This window comes from Tasmannia lanceolata, unplaced genomic scaffold (genome assembly GCF_043159265.1).
Source record: "Tasmannia lanceolata isolate RefF3 unplaced genomic scaffold, GAP_Taslan_0.1 ptg000037l, whole genome shotgun sequence".
NCBI classification, from domain to species: domain Eukaryota; kingdom Viridiplantae; phylum Streptophyta; class Magnoliopsida; order Canellales; family Winteraceae; genus Tasmannia; species Tasmannia lanceolata.
This window is the reverse complement of record NW_027518714.1, coordinates 52,458,692-52,475,391: the sequence shown is the minus strand read 5'-3', so window position 1 is coordinate 52,475,391 and position 16,700 is coordinate 52,458,692. Positions and strand designations below refer to the sequence as shown.

Here is a 16,700-nt window from a genome sequence, read left to right as displayed (position 1 = left end):
AGATCATCCACGTGAATGGAGAGCTCTACCAAGGAACTCTCGAAAGAAAGTGCCTCTCACAGCATGAGTGGCGATACAAAGGCGAGATACCTCTCGATTCGGGGACTAGCCCAGATTCGAGGCGTACCTTAAACAAAGAAGAGTCGCCATCCAAGGAAAGTGGGCCAAGGATCCCATACTATGCTCTGTTGCAACGGATAACCAGAGATATAAAATAGGGTTCGTGCCTGGTTACGAATTCGGAAGGTCTGAAGAGCACCTCATCCGCCCAAGTGCAAGCACCTGGTCTCTTATGCCATTTACTTAATAATTTTGAAGAGTTTTGGGCGAAAATCATATGAAATGGGAATGAATATCTCCGAGAAGACGTCTATCTAATCATGCATGTCTCGGAGATGAAATCAAAGGCACACAAGATAAAATAAAAGACACATGTGTCACCTAAGCATAGCTAGGTCATAAGTGACATGCCTAATGGGTGTCTAAGTTCTGATGAACAAACACATGCATGACACACCAAAAAAGTATAAGGTCTGCGCAATAAAGTAAGAAAACACTGCAAAACATAGAAAATGACTCGATACCATACAACCCTAAAACTCTAATCTATACCTAGGCCCGAGTCTTTAGATGATCTGATGTTCATCCAAAGAAGCCTACGTATCCCCGCCTCCACGAGAATCAAGGCAACGTAGTTCTTCGCATCTATTCTAAGCTATGATGCCTAAGACATCTAGACCTCTATCCTAGACTCGATCTAAAAGACCGGACTAGTTCTTAAAGCTTCTTGTGTGATTATTTAAATTCCAATGGATTGTAGATTTTAGGACACCCTATATGCCCTAACTAAATGCAGGTTAGCCCTAAGCTAATGCAGGTGGTTCCTATAATCTATGTGTAGCTAGGCTGTATATCCTAAGAAAAACAGTAGGATCTATCGCATCTTAGACCTAGTCATCAATTGGCGATGTGGATCGCCAACTGACCGGACGGAGGCGTAAAACTCCTAGATATGACTCACTCCTAACTCTAACACAAACAAATAAAACACACAACAAACAAACAACGAACGAGGGAGCAACTCCCGACTCAAAAACTCTCTAACTAGGACAACCTCCTAACTCTAGAGGAAGATCCTTTCGAAAAAAACAATATTTTGAAAGATTTTTGTAATTTTGAAAGATTTAAAATGCTTATTTTTAAAGGTTTGGCTGGACTTGGGATGTGGATCCCAAGCTGCACTACGTACCCTGTTGAAAGGGATCAAGCCAACGTAGTTCGGAACAGAATTCCTAACTACTCTCCTAATGACTCAAGATTTTTGAAATTTTTGGTTTTTTAGATGTTTTTGACACGAGAGGACTGAATCCTATCATCATAAGGGAAGGACAGACTCCTGAAATCCCGCAAAGGTTGGACAGCATACTATGCTTTGCGGGGGAAAAAGACAGAAACACGACTCTGCAAGGGTTGGACAGCATCCTATACCTTGCAAGAGCGGATAGAAAAACACATGATTTGACGAAAGGTTGGATAAAATCCTAACCCCTATGATGATAGAATTCGATTCCTGAACAAGAGGACTGACTCTCTAGAATAAGGACGGATTCCTATGCTAGTAGACTATCAAACTAAGATAAAGCTCACAAGTAATAAGGAAAAAGAGACCTTGTGCATATTTGGCAAAGATAAAACACCCAGCCGGGCCGGACAGCTACCTAGCCCTAGGGTGCAACAAATGTGCAACCCAATACCCATAAGGGTAAGGGGTATGTTGCCAAGCCGAGTAGGATGTTCTCCCAAAACCAAATGATGCACAAAGAGGAGGTTTAGTAAGAGAATGAGACTGGGTAAGTCTCTTAGACACATAGGTAGGATAGAGAAAAATGTTAACAAGGAAAAAGAGACCTTGTGCATATTTGGCAAAGGTAAAACACCCAGCCGGGCCGGACAGCTACCTAGCCCTAGGGTGCAACAAATGTGCAACCCAATACCCATAAGGGTCGGGGTATGACGCCAAGCCGAGTAAGGTGTTCTCCCAAAACCAAAAGACGCACAAAGAGGGGGTTTAGCAAGAGAATGAGATTGGGTGAGACTCCTAAACACAACGATGAACTCCAAGAGAGGTGCTGACGAGACATGGCATGTCTCCTAAGGATGGACTCACTAATGAGACAAAGCTTGTCTCTAAAGGATACAACTTTCTCTGTCTGAGACATAGCCTGTCTCCCTGAGAGGGCTCTAGAGAACTCTTTCATTGCCCTTGCAATGAATGGATTTCTAATTTCTAGGGGATACACACCATAAAGACTTGGACAAGTCTTTTAAGCAAAGAAGGGAATGCTACTTGGACTGAGCGAGTCCTCTAAGGATGGGCTTAGGCTAGCGCCTTCATCGCCCTTGCAACGAGAGGGAATTCTAATATCTAAAGAATTTTAACAGAAATCTATAAGACTGTGTTAATCTATCAAAAAGAGAAGAAAAAGCTACCAAATAATCGCAAATTTTATTCTAAAAATAAATCAAGTGCTAAGCAAAGAAGAATATACAATCTAATAGCAATCATAAAATGATAAATAACATTAATTAGTCCAGACCAACCGCTGGATAGCCTAATAAAGTAAAAACAATATCAAACACTTCAAAACCAACCACAAACCCCAATATGGGGACTCCAATGAAATCAGATGATGCCAAAGTAATCATCTGATATCAAATACACATGATAATATTTCTAATCCCGCCTTGAGATCAGACAGTACTCATGTCGATAATATCGAACAGAGTAGTCATCTGATCTCCTTCTTCCTATTAACAATTTATTTAAATAAATAGGAATGAGTATAAGAAGCTTTGAGATAATTACACCTGAATAATCCATTTATCTTCAAAATCTAACTCAAAACTATAAGATGAAAGAGAAATATTAAATTTCCAACAGATTATAGAAACACATTAAATGATATTTACATCACCCTAAAAGATGGGCTTGGGATAACTCCTTCATCGCCCTTGCAATGATAGGAGGATGCAAAGAACAAAAGAAATACACAATTTAATAAGAACATGATCGTGCTAACATATCCTGTGAGTAAACTGACATGAAACTAAAATCTCAACTATCTAGGAAATTTTAATCCACACCATTTATGAAGGACCATAAAATCATACATTCACAGTTTAATGACAATGAGATCAACAGAATGAACATTTCCTCTACTTCCCAATGTAAAAAATACATTTTGGATTTCAAAATGGGTAAGCAAATAGAGACAATATACTCATGAGTAAAATCAATCAGAGAATCAAGATTAATCAAGTCATATTAAATGTAAAAATCATTTTCAACCTCCTTATATTGGCCAAAACGTATAACAAGGATATCAAAGAAAAGCTTAATCAACACCTCGACTCCAAAGTTCAAATCCATACCCTAACCATAACAAGCATAGCAAAATATCTTCAAATGATTATAGAAAACATGTAAGGCTGAACATCAAAGGCAAAATTAAACTTACCTGAATCCGGATTGTTTGGATTACCTTCGACCTTCAAATCAGAGTATTATTCTTGTGCATTGAATTTACTCTTTCTCCTCTTTTCAAATGGCCAACGAGACTTCCAACTTCTTTTCCGATGAAGTTTCCCTCAGAAAAATCCAATTCGCTGAATTGCTAGCGAGATGCTTGTTGAAGAAGGAAATAATAATTGGAGCTCGATTGGGGTCCATTTGTTAGTGTCGGGGTCATACATCTCAGCGCTTGATAGGCTCTCACCATCAGCTCCAAACCCCCCTACTGCATACACCACACCGCCAACTTCCACACAAGCAAAATCATAGCGTGCAACATTCATCTTTGCTAACATGCTCCATCTGTTGAGCCGAGAATCATATTGATAAACATCTGCTGAAACAGACCCATTACCAGCATCCACCAAATAGCCACCCATAACCAAAAGCTTCCCATCAAGAACAACCACCCCAAATGAAGCCTTCACTAGACCAGGCATTGGAGGAAGCAGCTGGGGTTCTACTCCCAAACAATCCAAAATCTCCCAATGGCTCCCCTTTCCATCTGCATCGCCAGTTAACACATAAAGCCAATCCTCAAGCCTTCCAGCCTCCTTCCTTACAGTGATGAATTCCTTGCTTTGGATAAATGACCTCCATCGCTTGCACACAGCACCTCTAACAGGGAAGTGACAGCGTGGGATGGGCGCAAGGCAGTACTTTGCTACATCATCGGGCAAACCCGGTAAAATGGGGAAATAAGTGCTAGACCGCACTTGGGACATTAATTGGGTGGTGAGTTTTGAATGTGTTTCGGGATTATTCTGGGTTGTAGTGGAGAAACACATTTCCAATTTGGTGAACTACCTCTGAACTCTCATAAGCACGGGAATTTCTAAATGAAGCTACAACATAAATCAAAAGTAATGTATAGTGTGCCCATACTCCATCAGACCTGCTCCTACGGATATACGGTTATTGAAAACATAAATCGAAACTGCTGAACAGCAGCGAAGGCACATGGCTTATCATAGGAATTCATGGTAACCATCACCTATAGGAATTTTATGAGACCCGGGCTTGAAACAGGACGTAGAACGCACAATTTGAGCCACCAATATCAATGATTTTCTGGGTTTGATTCGATCCATTTCAAATCTCATTCCACAGCTGCTTCTACTAGAGTAGTACTTTTTCCATATCAATATGTAGACAGTGAAATCAAGTCTTATGCTATACAAACTGTTCTTTCCCTCACGCATTGCCCCAATATCAGTCTAGGTCATAAAACTTTGACAAGGTATACCCCCCTGTAACTTCCATCTTCCCAATGTTTACAATCAGTTCAGCTGTGCTGTTAGCATCTGGCGAAGGCCATGAACGACGAGTAATTAACCGTAATACATGTCTGGAAGGATTACAGGAATTCCGCTCAACACCAAGATATCACCAGATCTGGTGACATTGATTAAAACCCCTTGGAAAGAGTCTGTAATTCTGTTTCATTGTTCAAAAGATACAGATCTGTCCATGTAAGCCTTTATGTCACCGAATGTCTTTGCAGCAGTAAACCACCATTCGCCATCAATTTGCCTAACACTTGGTGGCTCTCGAAGTGCTGGACGTGGCACAGAGACTACAACATTTTGTAGGTTAAACATCCTGGAAGCTTCATATTCAATGTTTACCTATGTCTCACTTCCGGAAACAGAGGGTCAGCGGTTGATGGTCAATGGCACAATAGACTCATCTGTGCTCCGTATATTTGAAAGAGAATGAAGATAGAATGCCTTGTGCTGCATTGTTGAATATTAGAAACATCGTAGCCCTTGAGTGGCCTTGCAAGATATCAAAGCTGCCAGGGCCTTTGAAAATGGCCATGACAACAATGCCAAGAAAGTTGAATATAGCACCGTAGCCATACAGAATAAGTTCTGAAGGTAGATGCTTGTCTCAAATTGGCTCTTCAGAGCATATTCATTGAAAACTGAGGCCAGAGATAGCACAGTAACAAAAACCATTGTATATATGTAAGCACCAGTTGCAACTGGAAGTCCCAAAGCAATAGTACCCTCAGGTAATGACCGAAGCAGAACCTTCAGGTTGCTTAGCATTTTCACAGTAGCAGGGTTAAAATAAAGCTTCTGATGTCTAGCCTGGAACAAGAGCATAACAATAACAAAGAAAACCTTTGTCCCCTCTGTCAAAAAGTTAACACTGATGGGAAAATAGGCTGAAAACCAACCAAGATGCAATTGCTAACAACCAGAGAGCGCGATGCTTTGATGAAAGTTTGCTCCTATGCCGGTCATATACCCTTGACACAGTTTTAGTGGTAGAATTTACCAATTTGGAATGGTAGACACTGCATTCTAGCATCCCGCTCTTCATCAGCTCGACCCTAAACCCTCACCGAGTACAGGCACTGTATCAACAATACACTAAGCTTGCAAATCGAAGTTGCGGAGAACAAAAACCAAGTCTCCTCAATACATCTTCAAAGGATCGGATTCGAGCAATCATAGCAAAATGAGGGAGATTTCTCAGATCTGATTTGAACTTTTACGAAATTGTAACGCCGTTTCGCGAATCAAGTAGAGATTTCTATTGGCAAATCAGGTAGAGATTTCTATTGGCAAATCGATAGAGATTTCGAAGGCAAAAATCTGGTGAGAATTTTCTAGGGCATAGGAACGGAAAAAAATGTAATATCCCTGCAGATGCGAGGAATATGCAGAGAGAGAGAGATCAAGGGTTAGGGTTTGGGGAAAACAAGATAGGGTTTGGATTTTAGGATTCTAGTGTATGGACCTATGGTTTTGAGGAATGTAAAGGTCAGCAAAGGAGAAGGAAACAAGATGAAACAAAGCTTTGCCGAAAAACTGGAGCTGGTCGGCCGGAGATCTACCGGAAAAATATGATCGGAGAAGAACAGCAAGAAGCTTAGGGTTTCTAACAGGATGAATCTAAGGCTTCAATGTTAAGAAGAAGAATATAGGAAGCAAAGCAATATGAATGACAACAAAAATCTGGCTGAAAACTGACCGGAGTTAGGCCGGAATCCGGTAGGGTTAATCGGAGAAGATGAAGCTTGGCTTGGAAAATTAGAGTTTGGATCGGTTCTCTCTCTCTCTCTGCAGATCTACTCTTGATTTTCTTCTTTCTTCCTCGGAATCAATGGAGCTTGATCGGAATCTTTGGATCTATGCGCTCGGAACTTGACCGGAGTTTTGCCGAGGATGATCGGAGAAGACGAGGATCGGTGAAGAAGATTTGTTAGGGTTTCAATCCAGATCTAGTTTCTCTCTCTGAAAACGAATTTTTCTCTCTTTCTCTCCCTTTCTCAGATCTGTTCGAGCAAAAATCCTCCTCCTCTCTCTGCAAATCCCCTTTTTTTTTTCCCGATGGATTCCTTTTATAATGAAGTGATAAATTCGACGTCTCTTTCTTATTTGGACAACCACCTTTCGGATAATCCACCCCCCTATATGAACTTGCACTACGACTTGCTCAACTCGTTCGCTAGGCAAACGCGCTCAAATTTTGATGAAATTTTGCGGGGACCTCAGTGAGACCCTCAGCTAGCCTAGGGTGAAATTTGGGACCCTAGTTGATTGATTTGTTGGGTTTTGCACAAAATTGGAAGATTAAGGGCACGGTCAAAATGGGGTGTCTACAATATACCATCTGCCTATGTCTGTCAATCAGTCCATCATAGAAACATTGGACTAACTGTCATTTAGGCACACCTAAACAAGATGAAAAACGTACCAGAAGTAGAGCTTTGATATCAAAATTGTCATCACTATTTTGCTTGTAGGCAAGAAGTGTGTTGAGAAAAGCCTAGAACATAAGGAAACAAAAAACTCTACGCAAAAGATTGATTTTTTCCTTAGTTCTTAGCCACTTACTCAGCTTCTACTCATTTGTACCCTTTCCCAAATTCATAATTCAAATGGGTGGAACCCCGTTCTCTCCAAACCTTCACTCACTGAAGAATTTTCTACTCTAAAAGAGGCTATTTTCAACTCCGAGAACTTAAACATAATAAATAGTGGGAAATCCACCTTCCCCACTTAAATAAAAATAATAAATGGTGGGAAAACCATCATCTCCACATAAATAAAAATATTAAGTGGTGAGAAAAAAACGTAGTGGGTTAGCAAAAAGCAAATACCAATGAAGACCGGCACTTCGTCTATGGGCATTGTTTGGAATTTGCTTTCTTAGTCCTTTGGTACTCGGTGAGTTGCCTTCTCATATAAGACGTGTGGAATAAGAGTCCCAAAAAAATGAATATGCAGAGGAGGGCCTGTAATTCAGTATAATTTGTCAAACAACCCATAATCCATGATTTGATTGCAGTCTCTTCTTATTTCTTCAGTTAGAATTTTTTTTGGATTGTCACGGATCTTTCTCTTGTAGATTTTTAAATTTAAAAATCTCTTTAAGAGCCTTAGCTCTTATACCAAATGAAATACAGGTGTGACAACCCATTTAATGGGCCACAATGTAAATAGGTTGTGACCGTCGAAATAGGAAAAAAGCAATATTTTAAATTTTGGCAAAATTACAGAAATTTCGGAATTTGGGTAATTTTGGCTGAAATTTATAATATTAAATAACGTGGTTTTCAGGAGATTTTGAAGTCCGATTTCGATAATTCCTTCGCCGTTGGAATCGTTGATTTTTCCTCTTTCTTTTAAGCCCAATATTGCCATATTTTTATGTTTCGGAATAATTAGTTGTATAGATTTGACAAATTTTCCTATCTCTAAAACATCAGAATTCATAATATGCAAATGGCTAGACTTCACCGACTATTGGCTTCGTCCACAATGGACGGTTTGGATAATCCTGCTTGTAATTTTGTCTTACTCATTCAATTCATCTGATTGGCTGTTCTCACAGGATTCTCCAACTCAAATTGCATTTCGATTGCAGGAATCAGGTACTGTAATCGGTATCCTATTATGATTCTTGTGTTTGGTTCAAAAAAATGAATTAAAACAGGGGTGTGGTAACGTACTCTTCTATCCGTGGAGATTCATATATGGTGTCATCATATTAGGTTGGAGGGATAGGGTCATTGAGATGATTTTTGGGACACAGACTATTTACTTTGAAGCTCAACAAATGAATAGTTCAGCGCGTGAAAAAAGATTGGCAGAATACTAAGTTTAAAATGAAAAATTACGGACAAATGGAAGCAAAGTTGAAAAATTACGGAAAAAATACCAAAACAATGTAGTAAAATATGGGTGTAGAACCATATTCTCCCTGAGAGCATCCGCCCCGAGCGAAATACCAAATTCTCCCTGAGAGCATTCGCAAAACTCATCGCCAAACCTAACGCCACCTTCCCCATCTTTCTCCGGCCGCATGATCTGTGTTTGCAAACTATTCAAAAATGAAACTGTGGATGCTCTGCCGTGTTTAACGGATACGTGCGTGAAAATTCAAGACCTTGTTAAACTTTTGAGTCCAAAACTGATTATTGGACTTGCATTTTGAGTCCAATGATCAGTTTTGGACTCTGCCTATCTTTTTTACGTTTTGTACAGTCATTTTTTGTTTGATTTAAGTTAACCCTCGTTGTGAGTAAGTTGCGATGTCTGGATCTTCCGTAAGTAACATACAATACCAATCAGGTTAACTTCTCGATATGTGGTGAAGGTTGTGTTAGCACAACGTCTGATTGGTCGAATTGGGTAGTTGACTCAGGAGCCTCCTTCCATGCTACCTCACAGAGTTAATTCGATTAAATACTCATAAATAATGACATCTTTTAGATCATATTATTTATTGATTGTTTAGTTGACTTAGGACAGGAATATTCCACCACGCTTCCATGTTTTTCGTTCTCGTCGGCCCACTCTATGACGGCTTTCACTCTAGCCGGTCACCCTCCGGACGGGATCCACACCTTTGTTCGGAGGATGCTGAAATTCCAAACATCCTTCCACGGTCACCCAGGACACCCCTGTCGACCGGCCCTATATAGCCTTCTCCACCGCTTGTGGTGAATTTTTCAATCGAAGTACTTAAAAAGCAGGAACTTATGGGTCATTCAAATGCCATTGCGGCCTTCATGGGGAGTTCGGGGCATTCTCAAACTGAGACTGAGGCCTACCACCATGAGACCCCATTGTCTGGATTCCCATTCAACAGTTCTCAACCAAATGATCAAACACCAAAATTTTCCAAACAGAACATCAAACCCAGAACCCTAGAGGTGAAACCTATGTAGTAGGGCATGACAGGATATTATGGTTGAAAGGTGAATGATTTGAACACTTGGGAAAAGTTATTGGGCTATATATGTGGATTTCTCCTCTCACTATGTAGACGCGTTTTCAGTATTTCCAAGGGGCGGGCCCCACGGAGTGGGTCGGGCACGGTTAGTGCTGTGGCACACAGTAAGTAGTGTGTGCCAGGTGCATATGTCATAAATGTCTCCTTTTACAACAACTGCTATGGTGCCTAGGCCCTAGTCTTTTCAAAGAAAAATAAGGATAAGGGATGTTTTAGACATATGAAACCCTAGAGATGATGTCAACGAGTTTTTATCCAAGTTTTGGGATCATAATGAGAGGGTATTGAAGCACCCCTTTTCTTTACTAGGGACGGCCAAATGCAGTGTACGTGGCAATCAGATGGCATTGAATCCTTTGCATGTAAAGTACATCAGCGTCTCTGCAGTCCTTGATACACTGCAGCCAGGTTATTATTATTATTAGATATGGATCTCCAATGACTGAGAGCAACTTATGCCAGACAGAAGCTCTCAACACAGGAGAGTTCGGTTGGGGAAAGGTGGGATTTTTTTTCCTATATCAGATTTTCAAGGATCTTTCGACATTTTTTCTCTGTAGGTATCTCTTCTTGATGGAGCATACTTCCTATTTCACTCCACAGAACCCAAGTCTTTCAAACAAGCTATTCATGATCCCAAATGGTGTGAAGCCATGGCAGCTGAAATAAGAGCCCTTGAACGCTTTCATGAAGTTTTAAGAAGATGTTTTTCGCAAAAAAAAAAACTTATTTTTTTTTCTTTTTTCTACTGAGGATTTTGATAACTGAAACCTTAATCTAAATACGTGAAATTAGTAACCTAGAACAACGGCTCTCTTGGATACTGAAGTAGGATTTTTCCTTGCACAGGTGTTTAGATAAACATTTCTTAATCCTGATAGTCTTCAACTATTGGGAAGGAAATTCAGAATTTTAATGGTTCATCTTTCTAAGAAACTGGCTCAACCATCATTGCAGTTTCTCGGGAAATCTTTTCCTGCGCACGTGAACAGGCGCGGGAAACCTTTTCCTACGCAGTTTCCCTGGATTTCTTCTCCTAATGCCATGTCAGATTTCCGAGAAACCTTTCTTTTCCTTTCCAGAGAGAGAGAGAGAGAGAGAGAGAAGGGCAAAATTAGGGTTTCTTCTTATTACTCATCTTCTCCGATCAAGTTCGTCTTCTCTGGTAAGCTCCAGTGAGGTCAGGCAAGACGGACACGAAGGAGGACTCGAACCAACATGAGGCGGATTATATCGTCTGATTGAGGATACCGTAACTAGTGTTCCTAAGATCTTGATGACTAGTTGGAAACAGAGTGGTAGTGCGTGCACGGCGGTAGAAGGGACGAGGCAACCGATGCACACCCAGAGGCGGATCGATCGTTCCATCCCAAGGTCCAACTACGAGCTTTTTAAATGCAACAACTTAAATATACGCTATTGGAGCTGGAATTACCCTTTGCCAATTAGTGTTGCAATTATTTCCCTAGCATCTCTTGCCCACTCCTCGACCAAGAGACCGTTACAAGGTCAAAAATTACGCGGTCGCCCGCCGTGACATGAATGACTCTTTTTATTTTTGTCATTTCGACCATCCACATTCGACCGGGTTCACGCGGTCGTCCGCCGAGACTAACCTGTTTTAAGCCTATCGCGGTCGCCCGAAAATCAAACGAAAGAAACAAAACTAGGAGATGGGATGTTCACCTATCTAATAGATAAAGATCCTGTAACTTTCACTGAAGTTGTAACATTTCCAGATGCTGTATTACGCCTTCCGTCGTGTGTGCTCAACCAAAGTGGCGATAGGGAGTGTCCTCGCATCTCGCAGAATATAATTCATTTCCTCATCCGCATTAGATGTATAAACATTGAATCTCTTCCCCCTGAAATACACACCTACCCAATGCTCCTTTGGAATCTTCATCAACCATTCGTACACAGCTTTATTCTTCTCCTCAATCTTCCGTATGGTGTTATAGAATTCACTTACTCTCATTGTAGTAGCGGCTACCCAAAATAAATACTTTGTAATCACAAACTCTCCAAAGAATAGATAAAATGTAATAGCCTAACGGAGATCCTCTTGATATAATGTAAAATTACAAGTTCAAAGAGGTTAAACTTTTGATATGAAAGTTTAGGCTCAAAAGGGTAAAATCTTATTTTTTGGTCAAAAGAAAGTGTTTGGAAAATGTTTTCTAAGTGTGTTTTGAAAAAGGAAAAACTTTTCTCGTTTGAAAAATTCAGTGGGATGAGAGAGTTCTGGTCCCTTTATAAAGAATGTGCGAAACGTCACCCAAAATTAAAACCTCCATTACTCTCTTATTTTAAGTCCAAAGTGGCGAAATTTCTACCTCTAACCACCTCCAATCACCACTTCCAAAACCCAAACCCCTTTTCTCCGGCCGAATTCCATAGATTCCGACCATCCCTAGCTCCGGCCATCGAATCACCATTAATTCCAGTAAGATCTTGAGCTTCGGTCATCTCAGCCACCTCCATTGATTCTGGTGAGGATCTCACCGGAATCCGACCGTACTTACCTCATCCAAACCCACTTCAGGACCCAATCAAACCCATCTCCACCATTCCCCCTCACCCCTTTAAATCAAGTCCTTGACACAGAAAATTCTTGTATATATCAACATTCACACCCATATCATACTTCAACTTTCACCACCTTCTTCTTCCTATCTAGACATTCTGGGTTAAAGTTCATTTTTGAAAAATTATCCTAATTCATAACCTAGAGAGAGATTGAGAGAAAGACTACAGGTGCTCCTTCTTGTCCAATTTTCAAGCACAAATACTTGTTGGAAAGATCTCAAAGAGACCTACAACTTTGTAGTTTACCACTTTCCATAATTCTTCCATTTAGAGGCTCAAAAATCAAGTTCAAAACTGGAACAGAGATGTCTTTGGTAGGATTGATATTAAAGTTCCCATTCTGAGAAGATCCCTTTAAAGAGTTCAGCAAATCCTGTCCTCTGACCCCGTCATTACGCCTATTTCTTGCTATTGAGTGTGGTTTCTCATCATCACAAAGTATTCAGGCTCAGACAAGTCCCATGGGTGAAAAAAATCAGATTTTTAAATTTGTTGTGGTTCTTGGTGGTTGTTGGTGCATTGGTGGTTGATGGTTGTTTGGAGGTTGTGGGGGTTTGTGGGTGCTTTGGGGGTTCATGGTTGTTTGGAGGTTGTGGGGGTTGCGGGGGTTTATGGCTTGGGTACTCGCTGCTTGGTTTGCCCCGGCCCGCCTCCACGAAGACCGGGAGCGCACTCCTGGTCAGGAACAGTATGATATGTATGTTACGACGTGATTCCCATGAAAATGGGTATGTCACTTTCATAAGGAGGACAGTGGGACTGTGGGAGATTAGATAAAAAGAGAGAAAGTTTAGATGGGTTTACAGAGAGCATTTAATACAGTACTTTTTCCAAAAAAATACTCACTATCGGACTTACACTATATAAAAACTCTCATAATCACATCATTTCCACTCCAATGAATGAAACGAATAAGACAAAATCTGCCAACTTATTGTGTTAAAATAAAGATAGACAGCCTAAGTTTGAGCAGTTATTAAAACATAGATGGGTTGCTATCATTCCCCTCTCTTTTTACTTTTTATTCAGTGAGATACCCCACCCCTCCTTCTTCCTCTGAATTCCTAGACCACACTGCCCAATCCATGTGTAGTACTATTAATATAATGGTTTCTAAATTTTGGGTGTTTGACACTCATGTCCATGTCCACAAATCATAGGATTTCTGAATTTACATTCAAGGAGATTCATGTAAAGAAGAAAATATTCAAATGAAGGGGAAAACATCGAAAAAGTAAAATAAACAAGCAAATCAAGCCACAAGATTAACACCAAGATTTTACGTGGTTCGGTAAAGCCTACTCCATGGGCGAGAAACACGATCTTCCACACGATCTTCCACAAAGTAAATGGTTCAGATCAACCAATGCAATAGGCGTGCATGTGCTTTAGATCGTACAACTACACCATGGGATAATCTGAATCATCCACTTAGAAAAGATCAAAAATTTATTTGATCAAGAAAAGTGGGTCCCATTGTCATTTCAGATTTTAAGTCACAACCATAATTCAAATTCTATTGGGTATCTCGTCAAGGTATGAGGCCCACTTATTTTCAAAAGTTTTCAGTATACTCCATGTACATATTGTGCAGTATCCGAAGAGTATTATCAATGGTTATTGGAGAACATCAAAAATCGTAAGCCTAAGAGGGCTAGACTGGAGGAAAAAGATGATTGAGAATCTTCATCTATCTTATGTCCTAAGTATCTTGTAGTCCAGAATTTCAATATTATGATCATGTTATCTTTTATTTTACCAGTTTATCTTTGAAATCAGATCAAGTTTTATCAATGAAAGTATGTTTGTTTTCTCTTATCTATATTTGATCCGCATGCCTTATTTCAGTTATCATTCGTTTAATCTAATATGTTCATTTCCATAAGATCCAGTATCTCCGCAACAGAATCCTACAATCTCCAACGACCATTTGCTGATTCTTACAAGGTACACCCATCTTGTTGCTTTCTTGTGGGAGCATTTAGTCAGACAATTCTTGGAGCTTACTAGGTTAACTAAGAGGTCCTCCTGTCATTTATTGTTTTGTTCAGAGTGTGCAGTATATTTGTGGAAATAATGTTTAAATATTCTTTTGTCCGGGCATACTCTGGTTCTGCACCTGTAACAAAGTAATTTACAATATCTGCATACCATGGCTCACTAGAAATAGTAAACAATTGCTCATCAGGGAAGTTTTTATTAATTGGACCTTCGTTATTCTTTGTCAAGAGCTGAGCCGGTGCGCAAAGCAGAGTAAATCAGTTTCCACATGGTATCTAAATCTGAGTGAGCCCGTTACGACGCGTTAGCTCTCCAGGCTAAGTCCGTCTGAACATAGTAACCCTTTCAAACCACTCAATCACTACTCTATGAAGAGGAGTTCTAGATATTTTTCAAACTCTAGAACAAGATACTTATCATTTTAGCTGATGAAGGATGAATATTGAAAAAATAGAAAGTTTCTTCTTTTAAAAACTTTATAAAACATCCATCTTTTAGATATAGGAAACCCTAAAGACGCTGTCAATGAGCTTTTAGCCAGAAAAGCAAGTAATTGTAGCTTCAGCTTACCTTCAGTAGCATATTGCATTTCAAAAAACATCAAATGATCAAATTCAACATATTGTAATCTCCATTGCAGTTGTAGAAATCAGCCCTATATTTTGCAAGAGGTCCCCAGTTTAATAGGGTCGACTACACACCCCTGAACAACACTATCTCGAATATCCTCTACAAAATCTGTGACAAAGAACCCATAAACTGGCCTGAGAAAATGAGAAACTCGGGGCCGATATGAATGCAAGTCCTAGTTAAGCTAGGAATTGTTGTAGGTTTAGGAGGTAGTGGTTGTTTGAAAGTAGCAGGAAACATGTTGCTATTTTGGTTGTTTTAAAATTAGAGTACAATGATTGCTTATCCAGGGAATGTGATGATATGGGTTTGCAAACATGACTGGACGAAACTAAAGGTTAGACAATAACCTCTAGTTTTGGGTAAAATGAGCTGCGACTGTTTGCCTTAGAGAGTTATGAGGGTTTTTGTAATCTCTTCTTCAGAATAGTGGAATCGTTGGCTTGTCGCTCTGCCGTGGACGTAGCCCATACTAAACTGGTTGGGTCAACCACGTAAATCTGTATGTTCTATTTGTGTGTTTTTTCGTTTATCTTTTGCATCGTTATTATGCTGCGTTGTTAATTCCTAACAGTGAGTGTGTAAATGTTGTACACAAATCAGGGAAAGGCACACAACAAATTGTCAAATCTTAAGGCACTCAACCGGATATCACCTTTTTTTGCTATCAGCATGCGTAGCCAGTTTATGCATGTTCCTCGTTCTTGACATCTAGTTCTCATTCATCGCCATCCTACACTTATATGGTGCAGCACATGATTGGTGGCACCAAGGGAGAAGGACCTTGGATCACGACCAAGTGACACACTTTGCCGATTTCAGCAGAAGACTCTTGCAAATGTTTGATCAAGTCCCTACAGAGCAGCATTTTAGGGAGCTTGTCACCAATAACAGTTTAAGCTTCTTAAGTTATTGGTTGTTTAATAAATTCCTGCAAAAGTAAAAAGAGGTTGGAGCGGGAAGCAGTTACCCTTGCCCCTCCCAAAATCACTGTGAAAAGACAGAAAGCCACACGGACAATGCCCATAACGAAGATGAAGAGGCAGCTCAGCTCCTGATTTGAACATCTTCTGCTCAAGTAGAGGGACTCGCTTTGCAATCATGACTAGGTTCAGAAGTAACCGCCAATTCTGCAATATTGTAGGTTGTGCATATTAGATGTGGACATTAGTTATGATGTGAGAAATGTCATACATTGCAAGGTGGCAAGAAGCGTGTGGAGCAGGATTTTGTTTAGATTTGGCCTCACGTGGGTCTTTCCAGCCAAGCTCATAGAATTATTGGAATGTTAGCCTAATGCACCTTGGAGGAAAAAAGAAAAAAATCCTTTAGAATGTCTCTCTTTTTACAATAATATGGGTCTTGTGGAAAGAGAAAATGCACGCATCTTTAAAGGATACACAAAGATAATTCATTTCCTCTTTAACAAGGTTATAGCCATTTCCATCTCTTGGGTGAGAACTCTACCATGCTTTCAAGTTTGCAATCATATATAATAGAATTCATCCTAAGTTAACTTAAACTGGAATACAATGCAACCCAGGATTGGATCATATCAATCAAATGGCTCAATGGAAAACCTGTCCGGCCAAGGACGGCCAGAAGTGGAGCGAAAAATCTGTCCGGCTCAGCCGTCTGTTCGGCCTGGAACGGC

The 16,700-nt window shown here is 40.1% G+C and overlaps 1 protein-coding gene across 1 annotated transcript; it reads right to left on the bottom strand.

Moving 5' to 3' along the window:
* Positions 1 to 3,648: 3,648 nt before the first annotated feature.
* Positions 3,649 to 11,804, bottom strand: LOC143861566 (uncharacterized). The gene is made up of 5 exons (XM_077372469.1): positions 11,709 to 11,804; positions 7,283 to 7,354; positions 5,436 to 5,667; positions 5,032 to 5,147; positions 3,649 to 4,374 (listed from the first exon to the last, which is right to left on the bottom strand). Exons 1-5 carry the CDS (start codon positions 11,802 to 11,804, stop codon positions 3,649 to 3,651), a joined length of 1,242 nt encoding a protein of 413 aa, XP_077228584.1.
* Positions 11,805 to 16,700: the final 4,896 nt, after the last annotated feature.